General features: G+C 44.9%; 1 protein-coding gene across 1 annotated transcript in view; it reads left to right on the top strand.

Annotated features, from left to right (window-relative positions):
- SHANK1 (SH3 and multiple ankyrin repeat domains 1) overlaps positions 1-19709 on the top strand; it is a 724545-nt gene that overhangs the window by 497981 nt on the left and 206855 nt on the right. Inside the window, exons 10-12 of the mRNA XM_089655187.1 lie at positions 2230-2296; positions 8792-9074; positions 18987-19150. Coding sequence (XP_089511313.1) covers positions 2230-2296; positions 8792-9074; positions 18987-19150 — 514 coding nt within the window. The remainder of the gene's footprint in view (positions 1-2229; positions 2297-8791; positions 9075-18986; positions 19151-19709) is intronic.

Raw genomic sequence — 19709 nt, forward strand, 5'->3', positions numbered from 1 at the left:
ATGTGACAGACATGAAAGGGTCTGGAGAAGCCGTGGAGAACGTTCTGTTGCCTGTAACGTCGTTCAGCATGACCGTTTTGGTGGTGGGTCAGTGATGGTCTGGGGAGGCATATCCATGGAGGGATGCACAGACTTCTACAAGCTAGACAATGAAATCCTTGGACCTATTGTCAGGCCCTACGCTGGTGCAGTGGGTCCTGGGTTCCTCCTGGTGCAGTGGGTCCTGGGTTCCTCCTGGTGCAGTGGGTCCTGGGTTCCTCCTGGTGCAGTGGGTCCGGGGTTCCTCCTGGTGCACGACAATGCCCGGCCTCATGTGGCCAGTGTATGCAGGTAGTTCTGGGAGGATGAAGGAATTGATACCACTGAATGGCCCCCACACTCGCCTGACCTAAATCCAATAGACAGGGGCAGACTGACCATTTGGAAACTCGGGCACAGCCCGAGGGCCTGGGGTCCGTAGGGGTCCCCCATGAGATGCCCCTGGCACCTTTTTCATAGGCTTTTTTGAGTTTGGGCAAGGACACAGGGGCCCCATAATCCCCTATTCCCCGGGGGCCTCCATGAGTTGTCAGTCTGCCCCTGCCAATAGAACACCTCTGGGATATCTGGTCCAGATCTGGGAGGAAGTACCCCAGGGCACCATCCATCGTCTCATTAGGAGCCTCCCCCGACGTTGTCAGGCATACATACAAGCACGTGGGGGCCATACAAACTACTGAGGACCATTCTGAGTTGCTGCAAGGACATTTCAGCAAAATGGACTCGCCTGCTGCATTGTTTTTTCAGTTTGATTTTCAGGGTGTCTTTGAATTCAGTTCTCTGTAGCTGAATAATTTTCATTTCCATCAAACGATGGGGCGTCCTTACGTTCCTAACACATTACCCCGTCCATATCAGTATAGATTTTCAGCAGGAGATTTTTATACTAAAAGAGAGAGAAGCAGCGCCATCTAAGTGCAGCAATAAAAGCAAATAATTTATTCCACAAAATTGCCAACTCACAATAGTAGTAGTCAAATGAGCATTTGTCAAACGGGTGTCAACCGCTGAGCAGCTCCTGGCTGGTCCTGCTGCAGGCAAGTCTCCAAAGCAATGTCCTTGGCTGTGCTTGTGGTTCCCAGTACTTTCTGGTCAGTGTGGATCCTCAGGGCAGGTGGGAGTGATGTCAGCTCCAGGTACAGGAGCTGTAGGTGTGGGACGTGTTCAGAACATGCATGATCCTCCATCAGGCCATAGTATGAGAACATGCATGATCCTTCATCAGGCCATAGTATGAGAACATGCATGCGCCTTCATCAGGCCATAGTATGAGAGAACATGCATGATCCTTCATCAGGCCATAGTATGAGAACATGCATGATCCTTCATCAGGCCTAGTATGAGAACATGCATGATCCTTCATCAGGCCTAGTATGAGAACATGCATGATCCTTCATCAGGCCATAGTATGAGAACATGCATGATCCTTCATCAGGCCATAGTATGAGAACATGCATGATCCTTCATCAGGCCATAGTATGAGAACATGCATGAGCCTTCATCAGGTCAAAATCTCTCTTGTAGAAACCAAACACAAACCATTTAACACTGGCAGGGGTACTTACAATGACTACCTTTATCCCATTGCCCCCCTTTAAACTGTTTCTGTAGCTGCTTATAAAGTGTGAGCTGGAGTTCACTTTCAATTTGTTAGTGTATATAAATCTGCTAGTCCACCTAACACTCCCTTCCCTCCAGACCCAAAATGCTGCTGCCCCCTGTGCTGCTTCATCCAGAGTGGGGGCACTCTAATACAGGAGGTGTGTTACTGGCCAGATCACCAGGTGAAACAAAAGGAAGGAAAAGCCTAAAAAAAAAGAAAACTAATGCGGCCACCACATCTAATGATTGCTAAGCTGCAATTTATTAGATAATTGTTTTTGGGTTTAATACCGTTTTAATTCTTGAACATCCCGCTTTATATTAGCATTCAGTAAATATGTTTGTTACAAACAGAGTATGGTAGCTTTTTCTTGTATTTTTAATTAATTCTTTTCCCTTCCTCAGCCCCTGGCTTTTGAAGTCTGCATAATTAAAAATTATCAGTTACTTTTCAGTTCACATTGTTTTTTTCCTCCAATCATTGGGTATGAAAACCCACAATTTATGCTTTTTTCTTTGTGTAATGTTAATACTAAATCCAATTCCTATCCTGTCCCTCTTCATGACTTGTTCTTATTCTTCTTGCAGGTAGCTGTTATTTCAGGAAATTTTGAATTGGGGGAGTTAATAAAGAGCCACAGGGACACTGATGTCGGTGAGTAACTTGCTGCTAAACATGAGCAGTCCTTTGAACATTTCATTTACACGTTGTGAAATATAGTATGGGTGCCTCTTCAGTTGCATTTGCATGCCCTAAAAATATACACTATATTGCCAAAAGTATTGGGCCCAGGGGCAGACTGACCATTTGGAAACTCGGGCACTGCCCGAGGGCCCGGGGTCAGTAGGAGGCCCCATGAGATGCCCCTGGTACCTTTTTCATAGGCTTTTTTGAGTTTGGGCAAGGACACAGGGGCCCCATGATCCCCTATTGCCCGGTGCGCCCCATGAGTTGTCAGTCCGTCCCTGATTGGGCCGCCTGCCTTTACATGCACATGAACTTTAATGGCATCCCAGTCTTAGTCCGTAGGGTTCAATATTGAGTTGGCCCCGCCCTTTGCAGCTATAACAGCTTCAACATCTGACGTACAAAGCTGTCCACCATACTGCCCCGAACTACATCACTGACCTAATAACCAAGTACCGCCCAACACGCACACTCCTCACAAGACCTCCTTCTCTCTAGTTCCCTGGTCTCCTCCTCCCATGCCCGCCTCCAGGACTTCTCCAGGGTGTCACCCATCCTCTGGAACTCCCTGCCCCAACCCATCAGATTATCATCTACTCTCCTCTCCTTTAGGCGCACCCTGAAAACCCATCTCTTCAGGGAAACCTACCCCACCCCCTGCTAACTTGCCGACCTCCTCCACTCTTCCTACCACTCCATCACTCACAGCTATCTCCTCCTGTGACACCATCCCCTCCCTCCTAGATTGTAAGCTCCAAAGAGCAGGGCTCTCGATCCCCTCATGTTTTGCATTGTATTGGTATTGTTCTGTCACATGTTCTGTCCCCCTCTGTAATGTACAGCGAGCGCTGAGCGAACTATTGGCGCTTTATAAATACTGTATAATAATAATAATAATAACTCTTCTGGGAAGGCCGTCCACAAGGTTTAGGAGGGTGTCTATGGGAAGGTTGGACCATTCTTCCAGAACCACATTTGTCAGGTCAGGCACTGATGTCGGGGGAGGAGGCCTGGCTCACAGTCTCCGCTGTAATTCATCCCAAAGGTGTTCCATCGGGTTGAGGTGCAGGCCAGCCAAGTTCCTCCACCCCAAACTCACTCATCCGTGTCTTTATGGACCTTGCTTTGTGCACTGGTGCGCAGTCATGTTCATGACATTCCCAAACTGTTCCCACAAAGCTGGGAGCATGAAATTGTCCAAAAATGGTAATAATGACTTGGTATGCTGACGCCTTAAGAGTTCTGCGCTCTAATTTATCCCAAAGGTGTTCTATGGGGTTGAGGTCAGGACTCTGTGCAGGCCAGTCAAGTTCCTCCACCCCAAACTGGCTCCTCCATGTCTTTATGGACCTTGTTTTGTGCACTGGTGTGCAGTCATGTTGGAACAGGAAGGGGTCATCCCCAAACTATTCCCACAAGGTTGAGAGCATGAAATTGTCCAAAATGTCTTGGTATGCTGACGCCTAAAGAGTTCCCTTCACTGGAACTAGCCCAACCCCTGAAAAACAACCCCACACCCTAATCCCCCCCTCCACCAAACTTTACAAATGACACAATGCAGTCAGGTAAGTACCGTTCTCCTGAAAACCACCAAACCCAGACACATCCATCAGATTGCCAGACAGAGAAGCGTGATTGGTCACTCCAGAGAACACGTCTCCACTGCTCTAGAGTCCAGTGGCGGCGTGCTTTACATTGCACTTGGTGATGTAAGGCTTGGATGCAGCTGCTCGGCCATGGAAACCCATTCCATGAAGCTCTCTATGCACTGTTGTTGTACTAATCTGAAGGCCACACCAAGTTTGCAGGTCTTTAGCTATTGACTCTGCAGACAGTTGGTGACTTCTGCGCACTGTGTGCTTCAGCATGCGCTGACCCCGCTCTGTCATGTGACGTGGCCTACCACTTGGTGGCTGAGTTGCTGTTGTTCCCAGTTGCTTCCACTTTGTTATAATCCCACTAACAGTTGAGCGTGGAATATTTAGTAGGCAGGAAATGTCACGGATGGACGTATTGCACAGGTGACAACCTATCACGGGACCACGCTTGGAGTCACTGAGCTCCTGAGAGCGACCCATTCTTTCACCAATGTTTGTAGAAGCAGTCTGCATGCCTAGGTGATGATTTTATAAAAATGTGACCATTGAGGTGATTGGAACACCTGAATCCAATGATTTGGAGGGCGGGGCCAATACGTTTGGCAATATAATGTATATATATAAATGAAAAAAAAGTGAGTGTGTGTTATAGATTAAAGTGTTGTAAACCCTTACATATACCCGGTGAAGTGACTGGCCTCAGGTAATACATAGAGATGAAACAAATCCTCCTACATAAGTTGTACCTGTTTATCTGCAGTCTTTTCTTCTTTAAATCCAGAATTTAAAAGGCTTATCTGAGAGTTCAGAAAAAAAGAGGGAGCTAAAACTAAACACTGCAGAGCTCAGTTAGGAGAGCTCTGAGAGCTGATTGTAGGGAAGAGACACCCCCCCCCCCTTCCACACAGCACACAGAAACAGAGCTGAGGCTGTCCATTTGCTGGAGCTCCCTCCCCTGTCACCATTTTTCTCTTGGTGTCAGGAAAACCTGTCAGAAGTGATTCATGCTGATAGCAGAGGAGTGAGGCAGTGGACAGAAATGACACTTAGTGCTCTTTATTAAGACAAATCCCCAAAATAGAGGGATATGCTTTGTTTATATGTCTGAGATTTACAACCACTTTAAAGAATTTAAAATTCTGCTTCTTCCAGTACTCCTTTCAGCCATTCATTTTGATAATATTTAATCTGCCATTCCCTGTATTCTTATTAAAATATTATTGGCATGCTTACAATTTTTTTCATCTTCACAATAATAACCTGGTATAAAGGCAACCCAACAGAGAGCACCAGTTTTATATATTTGTAAGTGGAGTCCCTAGAGAATAAAATGGTGGGTGTTACAAATTTTTTATGTCACACGGTATTTGCGCAGCAGTTTTTCCAATACATTTTTTTTGTAAAATTTTTATGAATTTTAGGGAACACAAATACAAATAATACACAATTTTCTGGTAACATATAAAAAGGATGTTATGCCAAATAAATAGGTACCGTATTTTTCGCTCCATAGGACGCACTTTTTCCACCCAAAAAAGGGTGGAAAATGTCAGTGCGTCTTATGGAGTGAATATGGAGCGGCCGGTCCGGTGTTTCTGCCGCCACCATGTCAGAATACCGGGCCGGCCGCTTAGCTCTTCTCTGCTGCAGGACCTTACCTGTTCCTCACTCCAGCGCTGTACAGTTTTCCCACGCCGGCTTCTGTGACAGCCGAGTGCCCACTGCGCATGCGCGAGAAGCACTGCGCTTTGTGAATGGTCCGGAGTCTTTTGGGACACATGACAGGTCCCAGAAGACGCCGGGCCATTCACAAAGCGCAGCGCTTCTCGCGCATGCGCAGTGGGCACCCGGCTGTCACAGTGTCTCTTATGCAGCTTCCGGCTTCTTCTCCTCTTCCTCCAGATTCGGTCCTGCAGGGAAGTCAACTCTGCAAATTGATCCTCCCTGCTGCTCCAACCCCATGCCCCGTATGATGTATTTAGGTTTTGTGCTGCCCTAGGCAACACAGAAATCGGACAGCCCCCCTCCCCAGCAGAGAGAGCCTGACACCAACCAATACCAGACCCCCCGCATGGAGAGAGCCTGACACTGATCAACACCAGACACCCCCCCCCCCAGCACCGAGAGAGCCTGACAGTGACCAACAACACCCCTGCCCCATCCCCTCCCCCACCCGAGAGAGCCCTGGGAACAACAGTTGAGCTCTGTATACACCATCAAGCAGCTCCTCTCAGATCCCACCTTGTCCCCATGCCGCATAGGTTTCTTCTTCCAGGGGGGCAGCGCTGCCCCCCTAAAAAATGCCACCCTAGGCAAATGCCTTGTCCTTTAACACCCCTTCCCTGCAGTGCTGCTGGCCAGCTTCCCTCCTCCCCCTCTGACTGGCATCAGCTACTGCAGGGGAGCCTCAAGGGATATCAAACTTTTCAAATATATTCCCCCCCCATGACACTCAGACCCAGAATACCCCCCACCCAGCAGCCCCGCCCCCCACAGTACTGCCGGCCGGCTTCCCCTTCTCCATCTCCCACTGGCTGCAGCTGCTGCTTTGGTGGGAGATTGGTAAGATTGGTATCAGGATGGAGATCAGGAGGCTGGTAAATGTGACGTGTTTACCAACCTCTTCTTGAATGAACACCGTTCCTTCATCACTGTAGCCTAGTAAACTGTGTTTTAGTCTAACATTTTTATAGTGTATTTTTGATAGTGATTTGATAAACATTTGCGCAAATATTGAAGGACCTAAAAAATCAGTCGCAATTTTTTTTATTCTACGGCTTATGTGCTTTCAGAAAATGAATAGTTTGGGGAATGTTTTACAAACTCAGCTGTATATGAAAAATGATAACCTCCAGATTTTTTAAATAAGTTGCCTCAATGCATCTGGAGGAAAAGAAATTTAATCTCCAAACACCGAAAGGTTTCTTTACAGTAAGAGCTGTGAAAATGTGGAATAGATTTCCTTAAGAGTTGGTTCTGGCCAGTTTATGGATTGCTTCAAAAAAGTCCTGGATTCTTTCTTGGATACACAGAATATAACTGGATATAACATTTATAAGTTGACCCAGGGAATATCTGATTGCCTCTCGGGGGATCAGGAAGGAATTTTTTTCCCAACAGGAACAAATTGGATCATGCTGTGCTGGGTTTTTTTGCCTTCCTCTGGATCGACTGTGGGTGTAGGTTTATGATTTTTTTTTTTATTGGTTGAACTGGATGGACTTTTGTCAGCCAGACTAACTATGTAATGCAGTTTTAGTGTGGATTCATACATGTGCGGTGCAAAATGAAGCTCTGTTTTCACAGCTAATTGACAAAGTAGTTGTTCAGCGTTTCAAGTCAGGTTTACATCAGGATCAGGAGCGAAAAATGCCCTGAAATCATGGTTCACAAACTTACGATGTGTGATTCAGAACAGGGGCGGACTGACCATTTGGAAACTCGGGCACTGCCCGAGGGCCCGGGGTCAGTATGGGGCCCCATGAGATGCCCCTGGTACCTTTTTCATAGGCTTTTTTGAGTTTGGGCAAGGACGCAGGGGCCCCATGATCCCCTATTGCCCGGGGGCCCCATGAGTTGTCAGTCCGTCCCTGATTGGGCCACCTGCCTTTACACGCACATGAACTTTAATGGCCCCCCAGTCTTAGTCCGTAGGGTTCAATATTGAGTTGGCTCCGCCCTTTGCAGCTATAACAGCTTCAACTCTTCTGGGAAGGCCGTCCACAAGGTTTAGGAGGGTGTCTATGGGAAGGTTTGACCATTCTTCCAGAAGCACATTTGTGAGGTCAGGCACTGATGTCGGGGGAGGAGACCTGGCTCACAGTCTCCGCTTTAATTCATCCCAAAGGTGTTCTATCGGGTTGAGGTGCAGGCCAGTCAAGTTCCTTCACCCCAAACTCACTCATCCGTGTCTTTATGGACCATGAGTTGTCAGTCTGCCCGATTCAGAAGTGGTTCCCGTAGAAGTCAATGAGCCTGTAATCTGCACCTGAACCAGACCACACTGCTCAAAAATGAACAAGCCAGGCCAACGCGTTTCGGGGGAATATACCCACCCATTTCCATTTACATGTACCAACAGCCCTGAAGATTGGGGAGACATATTGCTCTGAAACACGTTGGCTTGATCTGTACATTTTTGACTTTCAATAAATTACTATTAACCTTTCATGAGGTGTATTATCACTCTGGACCCCTGGTGCTCCTGTCTCTCCAATACAGATTCAAATATTACCATTGATGAACACATTTCTTGCAGATCAGTTCATTTACAATTGAGAAATACTGAGAACAACATATTTGGTCTATGGGGAGCCTTTAGTCTTTGGTATCTACAAAAAGTCAAACTTAGGTTACCTCGGTCATGATGGGGGATCTTGTATGGATGCAGTGAGGGGCTAGTAGTGGATTGAACCTACCCACTTCATGAAATTTGTTATGTCTGCTGTACCTAACCTATAGACTCCTGACTTTATGTCTTAGTGCAGTCTTTTTCAACACAGAGGAACCCTTGAAAGAACATCCCAGTCTCTGGAACCCCTGCTAAAACCTACTATATCTACAACTCATGATACATTATTGTGATGGTCATTGGGAAGAATGCTCTTTACACATGTGCTCATGGGGAAGAATTACCCCCTTATAGATAGCTAAAAAGATCAATGGTGTCAGTGGGAACATTTCTGAGAGGAAGAAATTGTTCATTGTCAAAGAACCCCTAGGAACCTCTGGAGGAACCCTAAAGTTCCATGGAACCCTGGTTAAGAAACCCTGTCTTAGTGATTAATAATTGTGTTCCATTCGCCCATTCATAGTCAGCTACTGTTATTTAACAGTAATATATCCACATTATTTTTTCATACAGTTCCTTTTCAAGAATCTCCTTCCTATGCCGTCCATCGCAGAGAAAGCGGAAAAGCTCTTTCTGTTCCCCATGTTCTTCTTCGTGCCAATAGTGACAACAGCCTCTCACTGCCTGACTGGATGGTCTTCTCTGCATCCACTGCCAACACTGTCACTCTGCAGGGACAAAAATCCTCAGGGGGAACTCTACGAAGCTCCAGTAGTCCACGAGGGGCTCGAAGCCGATCTCCTTCACGAGGACGCCACTCCGAGGATTCGAAGAAACAGCCACGTGGACGCCCCAGGTAGGTTTAAATAAATGAGTTAAATATATATTCACATTTTTATAGGTTCTTGATGAGAAAAGGATACTTTTTATTTTGTTTATTTAGTAATCATGTTCCGTTCCAAAGGAAAAATGTTTTACATTTCTTTTTATTTCTGCAAATATGAAATGTTACAAATATATTTCATATCTACCACTTGCAGCCAACAAATGGCAAGTGCCCAGCGAACTGCAAAATACATCACATATAGTAGGCTGAACAGAATGTCAATTTCATTACCTAAATTCTTTTTTTTTTAGGTTTGTTTTTTAACCGACCGTGTATTGATCAATATAGATCAGTTGATGTGATCCTTTCGAATGCTCTTTCACTTAACCAGTTCCAGTCTGGGCCAATTCAGACATTTCTCTCCTACATGTAAAAATCAGCATTTGTTTGCTAGAAAATTACTTAGAACCCCCAAAAATTATAAATGTATTTTTTGGAAGAGACTCTGGAGAATAAAGCGGTTGCAGTTGCAAATTTTTGTAGTACAATACATGCATAATGTTTTACGCAAATTTTCAAGAAAAGTATACTTTAGTGAGTTTTAGTGCACACAAAAACAATATAATAACCTATATTTTGGTGACACCATTCACTTAGAAAAGTATAGCTTCGAGCACAGGGGTTGCCATGGTAAATTAGAGAAACTAAGTGAGCCTTGGGTGGATACCACCAGGGGCGGACTGACAACTCATGGGTCCCCCGGGCAATAGGGGATCATGGGGCCCCTGTGTCCTTGCCCAAACTCAAAAAAACCTATGAAAAAGGTACCAGGGGCATCTCATGGGGCCCCCATACTGATCTGGGCCCTCGGGCAGTGCCTGGGTTTCCAAATGGTCAGTCCGCCCCTGGATACCACTGAACTTGGTCCTTTAGAGCTGGTTCAAATGTGACCTTTGCAGTGCCCCATCGGGACACTGTAAAAGTAACACACAGAATTCAGGGATCAGGATTAAGTAACACACAGAGCTCTGGGGTGAGGAGTAAGCAGCATACAGTGTTCAAGAGTCAGGAGTAAGTAACACACAGAGCTCTGGGGTCAGTAGTAAGTAGCATACAGCGTTCAAGAGTCAGGAGTAAGTAACACACATAGTTCAGGGGTCAGGAATAAGTAACACACAGTTCAGGAGTAAAGAGTAAGTAGCACACGGACTTCAGGAGTAAGTAACACACATAGTTCAGGAGTCAGGAGTAAGAAACACACAAAGTTCAGAAGTAAGGAGTAAGTAGCACAAGGACTTCAGGAGTAAGAAATACATAGTTTAGGGGTCAGGTGTAAGTAACACACAGAGTTCAGGGGTCAAGAGTAAGTAACACAGAGGGTTCAGGAGTAAGAAACACACATAGTTCAGGGGTCAGGAGTAAGAAACACACTGGATTCAGGAGTAAGTAACACACATATAGTTCAGGGGTCAGGAGTAGGTAACATACAGAGTTCTGGAGTAATTGACACACATAGCTCAGGGGTCAGGAGTAAGTAACACAAAGAGTTCTGGAGTCAGGAGTAAGAAACACACAGAGTTCAGGAGTAAGGAGTAAGTAGCACACATAGTCTAGGGGTCAGGAGTAAGTAACACATAGAGTTCAGCAGTAAGCAACACACATAGTTCAGGGGTCAGAAGTAAGTAACACAGAGGGTTCAGGAGTAAGTAACACACATAGTTCAGGGGTCAGGAGTAAGAAACACACAGGATTCAGGTGTAAGTAACACACATATAGTTCAGGGGTCAGGAGTAGGTAACACACAGAGTTCAGGAGTAAGTAACACACATAGTTCAGGGGTCAAGAGTAGGTAACACACACAGTTCAGGAGTAAGTAACACACATAGTTCAGGGGTCAGGAGTAAGAAACACACAGGATTCAGGCGTAAGTAACACACATATAGTTCAGGGGTCAGGAGTAGGAAACACACACAGTTCAGGAGTAAGTAACACACATAGTTCAGGGGTCAGGTATAGGTAACACACAGAGTTCAGGAGTAAGTAACACACATAATTCAGGGGTCAGGAGTAAGTAACACAGAGAGTTCAGGAGTAAGTAACACACATAGTTCAGGAGTTAGGAGAAGGTAGCACATGGAGTTGAGGAGTAAGTAACACAGAGAGTTCAGGAGCAAGTAACACACAGAGTTGAGGAGTAAGTAACACAGAGTTTAGGAGTGAGGAGTAAGTAGCAGATAGAGTTCAGGAGCAAGTAACACACAGAGTTCAGAGGTCAGAAGTAGCATGGTGAGTTCAGGATTAAGTAACACACATAATTTAGGGATCAGGAGTAAGCCCTGATTCACAACAGTACACCTTGTCATGCGGCTTGCATGTTCAAATCTGCATGACAAGTCTTTCCCCAACCATTCAAATCTGTGCAACTCAAGACACAGTAACTTTGAAAAAAGTTCCTGCACTATTTTCGTGCGACGTCATTGCAACTTTCATTGACATCTGGTAATGAAGACGCAATGAGTGTCAGCGAACCAATGAAGTCCACAGCAAGTTGGAGCACAAAGTCATGCGACTTTGCTGTTGCACTGATATAAACCAGGACTAATGCACAGAGGCCAGCAGTAAGTAACACACAGAGTTCAGAGGTCAGGATTATACACAACTATACTCACCTCTGCTCCAGCGATGAGGCGTCCTGCTGCTACCCGCCCAGCTGCTGACATCTTTGGGTGGCCGGCTTCTGGGTCTTGATCGCCGGCTGCTGTCATTGGCCGGGTGGGGATGACATTATTCCCGCGCATGTGTGGAAGTTCAGTCAGATTCGGCATTGTTGAATTTGTACAGCGAGCTGCGCATGTGTGGCTCACTGTACAGGGGTGGACAGGCAGGTAAGTAACTTTAATGCAGAAGACTTCTGCCTGTCCTCCATTTTTCTTTTTTTACCTAAAGTTCCACGTAATGCACAGTTCAGGGTTCATGGGTTAGGGCACCAGAGTGCATTGCAGTGTTCAGGCTTCAACTCACTGCACACTGCGCAAAGCGTCAATCCAAAATGGTGCAGCAGGAGTGACCTGTGCGTAGCAAAAATAGACTGTGTTTAAAATATTCTTCCTAATGTTAAATTTTTTCCAATAGGAAACCCAAATTCAGACACATGAATCAAAGTGCACTATTAACCAAAACTTTTTGTGATTTGGACAGAATAGAGAAGGGTTGAAAATGTTAGTTAGTTTCCCATTTTCTGTCTGTGTCCCTTGACCCCTGGTTCACATATATATATGGCTGTGCGGGCCATGTTTTGCACAGGCACGAGAGCTCAATCATTTGAATGGAGTCCCGTGTCCCGTGACATGCAGGGAAAAAAGTCCCTGCACTTCTTCTGAAAACGCAGCCAACAAGGGAACCTCGGTTCCCAGTACGGTTGCGTTTTCCAGTGCGGGCGGCGTGCCATTAGAACTAATGGCACCCGCCCGCAGGTCCGCATTTCTCTGTGCGGGTGGATTTTCGTGCGGATCCGCAACGGCACCACCCGCACAGATGTGAACCTAGGGTTAGGGAGATTTATCTTCACTTCTTGACCTGTAAATGCAACATGAAGAGGAAATCTCTAAAAAGCGAAGGGAATTCTCCTTTTAGACAGTTGTCACCGGAACTGGAGTTCCCTTTTGGAGATTTACCTTTGCAACCTGTTCTAGTAAATATCGGTGATGATTGCCACTAGAAAAAACACTGTACAAAGAGTAAGTTTAACTCCCCAAAAATAAAATTCCCAAATCTTAAATTTGAAATAAAAAAAAAAAAAAGACTGGCTAAACATACACTTTATCACCTACTTAAAAGAACAGTCGACTTTGATCACAACCTTTGTACATGAATTAAAATTTAGAGAATATATACACTATAATGCCAAAAGTATTGGGCTGCCTGCCTTTTCACACATGACATTTAATGGCATCCCAGTCTTAGTCCGTAGGGTTCAATATTGAGTTGGCCCCGCCCTTTGCAGCTATAACAGCTTCAAGTCTTCTGGGAAGGCCGTCCACAAGGTTTAGGAGGTGTCTATGGGAAGGTTGGACCATTCTTCCAGAAGCACATTTGTGAGGTCAGGCACTGATGTCGGGGGAGGAGGCCTGGCTCACAGTCTCTACTCTAATTCATCCCAAAGGTGTTCTTTTGGGTTGAGGTCAGGACTCTGTGCAGGCCAGTCAAGTTCCTCCACCCCAAACTCGCTCCTCCATGTCTTTATGGACCTTGCTTTGTGCACTGGTGTGCAGTCATGTTGGAACAGGAAGGGGCCATCTCCAAACTCTTCCCACAAAGTTGGGAGCAAGAAATTGTCCAAAAACAGTAAAAATGACTTGGTATGCTGACACCTTAAGAGTTCCCTTCACTGGAACTAAGCAGCCAAGCCCAACCCCTGAAATACAACCCCACACCATAATCCCCCCTCCACCAAAGCTTACACTTGGCACAATGCAGTCAGGCAAATACCGTTCTCCTGGCAACCGCCAAACCCAGACACATCCATTATATTGCCAGACGGCAAAGGAGCGTGATTTGTCACTCCAGAGAACACGTCTCCACTGCTCTAGAGTCCAGTGGCGGCGTCCTTTACACCACTACATCCTATGCTTTGCGTTGCACTTGGTGATTGTAAGGCTTGGATGCAGCTGCTCGGCCATGGAAACCCATTCCATGAAGCTCTCTACGCACTGTTGTTGTACTAATCTGAAGGCCACACCAAGTTTGAAGGTCTTTAGCTATTGACTCTGCAGACAGTTGGCGACTTCTGCGCACTGTGCGCTTCAGCATGCGCTGACCCCGCTCTGTCATGTGACGTGGCCTACCACTTGGTGGCTGAGTTGCTGTTGTTCCCAGTTGCTTCCACTTTGTTATAATCCCACTAACAGTTGAGCGTGGAATATTTAGTAGCCAGGAAATGTCACGGATGGACTTATTGCACAGGTGACCACCTATCACGGGACCACGCTTGGAGTCACTGAGCTCCTGAGAGCGACCCATTCCTTCACAAATGTCTGTAGAAGCAGTCTGCATGCCTAGGTGATGATTTTATACACCTGTGGCCATGGAGGGGATTGGAACACCTGAATCCAATGATATGGAGGGGGGGCCCATTACTTTTGGCAATATAGTTTATATAGGGACAACTGACATACTGCCTATATAGTATGGCTATAAAACCTCGATATTGACACTCTTAGTGAATTATAGTGATGTTTGGTTTCACACTGTCACAATGGAAAGTATTGTATCTGGATCATAATGCAGATTTTCTAGCTTCACTATCTTTAGCTTTGCTGCAGTCATTTGAGGTAAGAGGCAGTATGACATAGACAGTTGTTTTTGAGCTAGATGAGGATTCGAGATCAGTGTGAGATCATTTGAGGCAAGTGCAGTACAAGTTATTTACTAACCGAAGAGTCCAAAATCTTGTACAACTTTGCATAGAAACCAATCAGCTTCCAGGTTTTATTTCCAAACCTTAATTGAAGATGCTGAAGTTAGAAGCTGAATGGCTACCATGCACAGCTGCACCAGATTCTGAGATCTCCAGTTTTAGTAAATCCCCCCATTATGTGTTGTAGGATCTGTTTAATGCAGCCTTTCCCAAAGTTTTCAATACAGACACATCCCTTAAAAAAGCCTTTCAGATCTCAGGGAAACCCTGCTAATAATGACTACAGCTCACAGTACATCATTAGTGCGAGGGCTGTGGAATAAATACTCCTTTCCTCGGTGTTTAGTGGGAAGAATGTCCCTTACATTTTTTTGTCGCCAACCACAATGGTCCTTACATTTGTGGTCACAAGGCAAAATGTCTCTTACATTGGTGATCAGTGGGAAGAATGTTCTTACATTGGTGGTCAGTGGGAAGAATGCTCCTTACATTGGTGGTCAGTGGGAAGAATGCTCCTTACATTGGTGGTCAGTGGGAAGAATGCTCCTTACATTGGTGATCAGTGGGAAGAATGTCCCTTACATTGATGATCAGTGGGAAGAATGTCCCTTACATTGGTGATCAGTGGGAAGAATGCTCCTTACATTGGTGATCAGTGGGAAGAATGCTCCTTACATTGGTGATCAGTGGGAATGATGCCCTTACATTGGTGATCAGTGGGAAGAATGTCCCTTACATTGGTGGTCAGTGGGAAGAATGTCCTTACATTGGTGATCAGTGGGAAGAATGTCCTTACATTGGTGGTCAGTGGGAAGAATGGTCCTTACATTGGTGGTCAGTGGGAAGAATGCTCCTTACATTGGTGGTCAGTAGGAAGAATGTCCTTACATTGGTGGTCAGTAGGAAGAATGTCCATTACATTGGTGATCAGTGGGAAGAATGTCCTTACATTGGTGGTCAGTAGGAAGAATACTACTTACATTGGTGTTCAGTGGGAAGAATGCTCCTTACATTGGTGGTCAGTGGGAATATTGCCCTTACATTGGTGATCAGTGGTAAGAATGTCCTTTCATTGGTGGTCAAGAATCCTTCCTCCTCCCCCTTACAGATAATGACAACGTGCAGTGGTTACTTATCCTAAAAGTAGAAATTATTCACTGCTCAAAGAACCGTAGTGGTAACCTGGTTGATAAAAGCTGCCCTTACCCCTGAAAAACAATTCAAAATTCCAAACAGCTAATCAAGAATGCTCTTTCAATTCGTGGTCAGTGGGAAGAATATCCCTTACATTGGAAGTCAGTGGGAAGAATATCCCTTACATTGGTGGACATTGGGAAGAATGCTCCTTACGTTGATGGTCAGTGCGAAGAATGCTCCTTACATTGGTGATCAGTGGGAAGAATGCCCCTTACATTGGTGGTCAGTGGGAAGAATGATCCTTACATTGGTGGTCATTGGGAAAAATGATCCTCACATTGGTGGTCAGAGGGTAGAATCCTCCCCCCTCCCCCTTACAGATTACAACAACATTTAATGGTCACTTATCTGAAAGGTAGGGCCAGAACTAGGGTTCCCATTGAAAGATTCTGCCTTTATATCTATATCTTTTTGTGATTTTCTTATACATTCACTCTCATTGATAACAGTAAACCGGACAGAGAGGGTGAATCTCCCTACTGGGGGCGCAGACATTAATAAATAAAAAATCACAGCACTTTACTTCTGGAAGACTACCATGTAAATGTCTTTATCCAATATGGCCACTAGGTGGCAGTGAGGTTCTTTTTCCTAAAAGCACATTTCCTATTAGTTATTTCGGCTCTGATATTTAGGTATTTGGGGCGTATTTGTAGTTTTGTATGTCGGATGTATTACAAATAGGGCTTGATCACTCTAGCTTTTCACTCTGAAGAGCGATCTGTTTGGATCGCTCTTCAGATAGGGCATTTGACAGGCGGAGGAGGCGTTGTATCGCCTGCTTTAACCCCTTGAACCCCGCACTTGCATGCAGTTGCAGGGCTCTTGCAGAGAAGACCAATTTGCTTGAATGGGTCACATTCAGCAAGTGGCAGCGCCCCCTGAAAGCAAAGCATCGCAGCTGTGGCATGTGTACACCTCCAGTCATTGCCTCTGGAGCTAAAGGAGGCAGAGAATGGTGGTGGTGGTGGTGGTGGCGGTGGTGGCGGTGGCGGCGGTGGTGGGGGGGGGGGATAAAATCATGTTTCACCCTGGGGGTTTTACCACCCCTCTAACCACTGGTTTGACATCACAGAGTTTTAAAAAAGTCAGTTAGGAATTTTAAAACCAGGAAATTCCATTAAAGTGTATGTAAACCCTCACCTTGTAAAACAACCCGTTCAGTTTAAAAGAGAAATGTAAAGCTAAACATTAGTGTACAGATATAAAAAATATTGTAAATCCCTTTTTCCCCCCTTTTTTTTATAAGTGATTACATTCCTTCTAAGCTCCTTATTTAGCTGAGAACAGAGATCTGGGGGAGGAGAAACAGCAGCACACTGATTTTTCCAGTGAATGGCTGTGCAGGGAGGTGTGTCATGACAGGTCCGATCATTGGAGGAGAGCAGGTTGAGTTGACAGCACAGCTAGAGAACTGACCACGCTGTGCTCTCATGCCAAGTGTGGTCGGGTTTTAAAAGGAAAGCAGAGGAACTGGCACACCAGAGGTTTCACACAAAGGAAGCAAAACGAAGAGAACAGGAGACATTTTCATACAAGTACATGTTACAGCAGGCACGGATCAGGAATATGAAATGTTGGGGTTACATATTCTTTAACCTCTTCCCCTCTGGCACATGTCGATAAACGTGTAGAAGAGGATGAAAGAAAGAGCGCACAAACCTTGCGCATTACCTCAATAAATAGTGACTAATTTTATTTAATTTAGGAAATATACTCACAAAGGTGACGGTACAACATGCATAAGTAAACCATATCCACACAGGGTTACAGGTAAATCCAAAGGGGGGGGGGATAAAAACTAACGCGTTTCGAAGGGTGCTCCCTTCGAAAAAAAAAAACATAAATACAAATTCCCCTCAAAATATTTACATGAATCATGAATATTCAAAATGGTATAACAGGTGGTGATACTGTAGATGAGCAGAACAATACATATAAAAATGGCAATACGTATAATAATAATAATAATAATGATGATGTCAAAAAACACACACAGAAAGGTATATATAAATGTCTATAAACGGCCGGACTGGAGCGCTGCCAATGCGGGAGGACATTTCTAAACGTCACCCCGCATCCATTGCCTGTGCACACTCCCTGGGAGCGCGCCACATCGCGATCGGTGCCCGCTGGGTCCATAGATCGCTGTATGGGACCTCTGTGTGAGGTCCCGATTCATGTGATCACTGATTGGCCAATCAGTGATCCCATGAATAGTAGTAAACAAGATGTCACTGATTACTACTTGTGAAATCTGTGAATGATCACCGAGGTCACATGGTACAGGGCTATTCACAACAGCCTTGTACCATGTGACAAGCTATGACTAATCACAGATCTCACAGTATTTCTCAATGGCTGCAGGAATGCAGCCAGAGAGACGGAGAAATTATTGCTTTTACAGCCTTTATGGGTGTAAAAGCAATCCGTGTAAAAAAAGAAAAAAAAATTTTTCATCACCCCCCCCCCCACTACAAATAGTACTGTGCCATTATGGTGTACTGCTAGGGTGACGATATGTAACAAAAACAACACATAAATATTAATATTAAAAAAATAAAATAAAAATGTAAAAAAATTTTTTTTTTAAAAATTAGAGTTTGTGGTTATAAACTAATTTGGGTTATTTTTTTTATTTTTTTACTAAAAAGATAGATGAATACATTTTGGCCAAGATTTATGAAGAAAGATTATTTATTTGCAAAATTTTATAAGAAAAATACTTTTTTTTTTTAAATTTTTGGACTTTTTCATTTATATAGCAAAGAAATAAAAATCCCAGTGGTGAATAAATACCACCAAAATAAAGTTTTATCTGTCTCAAAAAAATGCTAAAAAAAATTCATATGGGTACAGTGTTGCATGACCGCGCAATTGTCATTCAAAGTGTGACAGCGCTGAAAGCTGAAAATTGGCCTGGGCTGGAAGGCGGTGAAAGTGTCCAGACTGGAAGTGGTCTACTTTGTAGCACTGGGGTCCTCAGTTTGAATCCCGGCCAGGACACAATCTGCATGGAGTTTGCATGTTCTTCCTGTGTTTGCGTATGGCTTTCCTCCCACACTCTAAAAAGCATGCTGATAGGTTAACTGGCCCTAGTTATTTGCATATGTATGTATGCCTATTAGATTGTCAGCTCCTCGAGGGCGGGGACTGATGTAAATGTACAGTATGTAAAGCACCGTGGAAATTGTTGGCGCTATATAAATGTTTTTAATAAAGAAATAATCTTTTCTTTTGTTTCCAATCCTGCTGGTATCGTTGCCTACTTATTTACCTACGTGGAATGTCGCAATTTGGTCCCAAATTCTCGCTTTCGTCTATTTCAGTTCCAGTGGTTCAACTAAAGAGCCCCCTGCTGGCGGGACTGTGAATCACCGCATGAAAAGGAAGCTGTATTCAGCTGTGCCGGGACGAACGTTTGTGGTCATAAAGCCTTACCAGGCCCAAGGGGATGGAGAAATATCTCTCAGCAAAGGAGAAAAAGTCAAAGGTGAGACAAAATGACTTTGTTGTGTATTAAAGTGTCTATATATATATATATATATACTGTATGTGTGGCTTTTTAGGGGATATGTTTAATTAGCCAGAGAAACTTTCCATAATACTCTAGAAAGTCATAAAGTAATTCCCTTTGTGTGTATTGGACCCAAAGAACTTAGTGGTCGGAGTGGAAGGGGGAGCGGGTACCTGTCAAAATCGGGTAACCCCCCCCCCAACATTTCTATTTCACAAAGAGGACCATTGAAGGAGGCCTTAAAGTGCAACTTCCCCTTTTGGGTGGAGCTCTGCTTTAACCATTAGCCACCCGGCCTATAGCCGTTTGGCGGCCGCAAAAATGGTTTAGCTTTCCGGGGCGTCCTCCCGCACATGCGCAGTTTGCGCGGTTGCAGAGCCGCGCAGTGGCGCGATCTGTCACCGGCCGTGTACCTCGGACACGGCCGATGACAGATCTGAGTACTGGCCCCCGTTGCCGGTACCATGTGACCTGCTGTGACCAATCACAGCAGGTCACATAACAGTTGTATACAATGGATGGCTTCATTCATGCC

The sequence above is a fragment of the Staurois parvus genome, unplaced genomic scaffold (genome assembly GCF_062004578.1).
Source record: "Staurois parvus isolate SC_StPar_1 unplaced genomic scaffold, SC_StPar_1.0 ptg000827l, whole genome shotgun sequence".
Lineage (NCBI taxonomy): Eukaryota > Metazoa > Chordata > Amphibia > Anura > Ranidae > Staurois > Staurois parvus.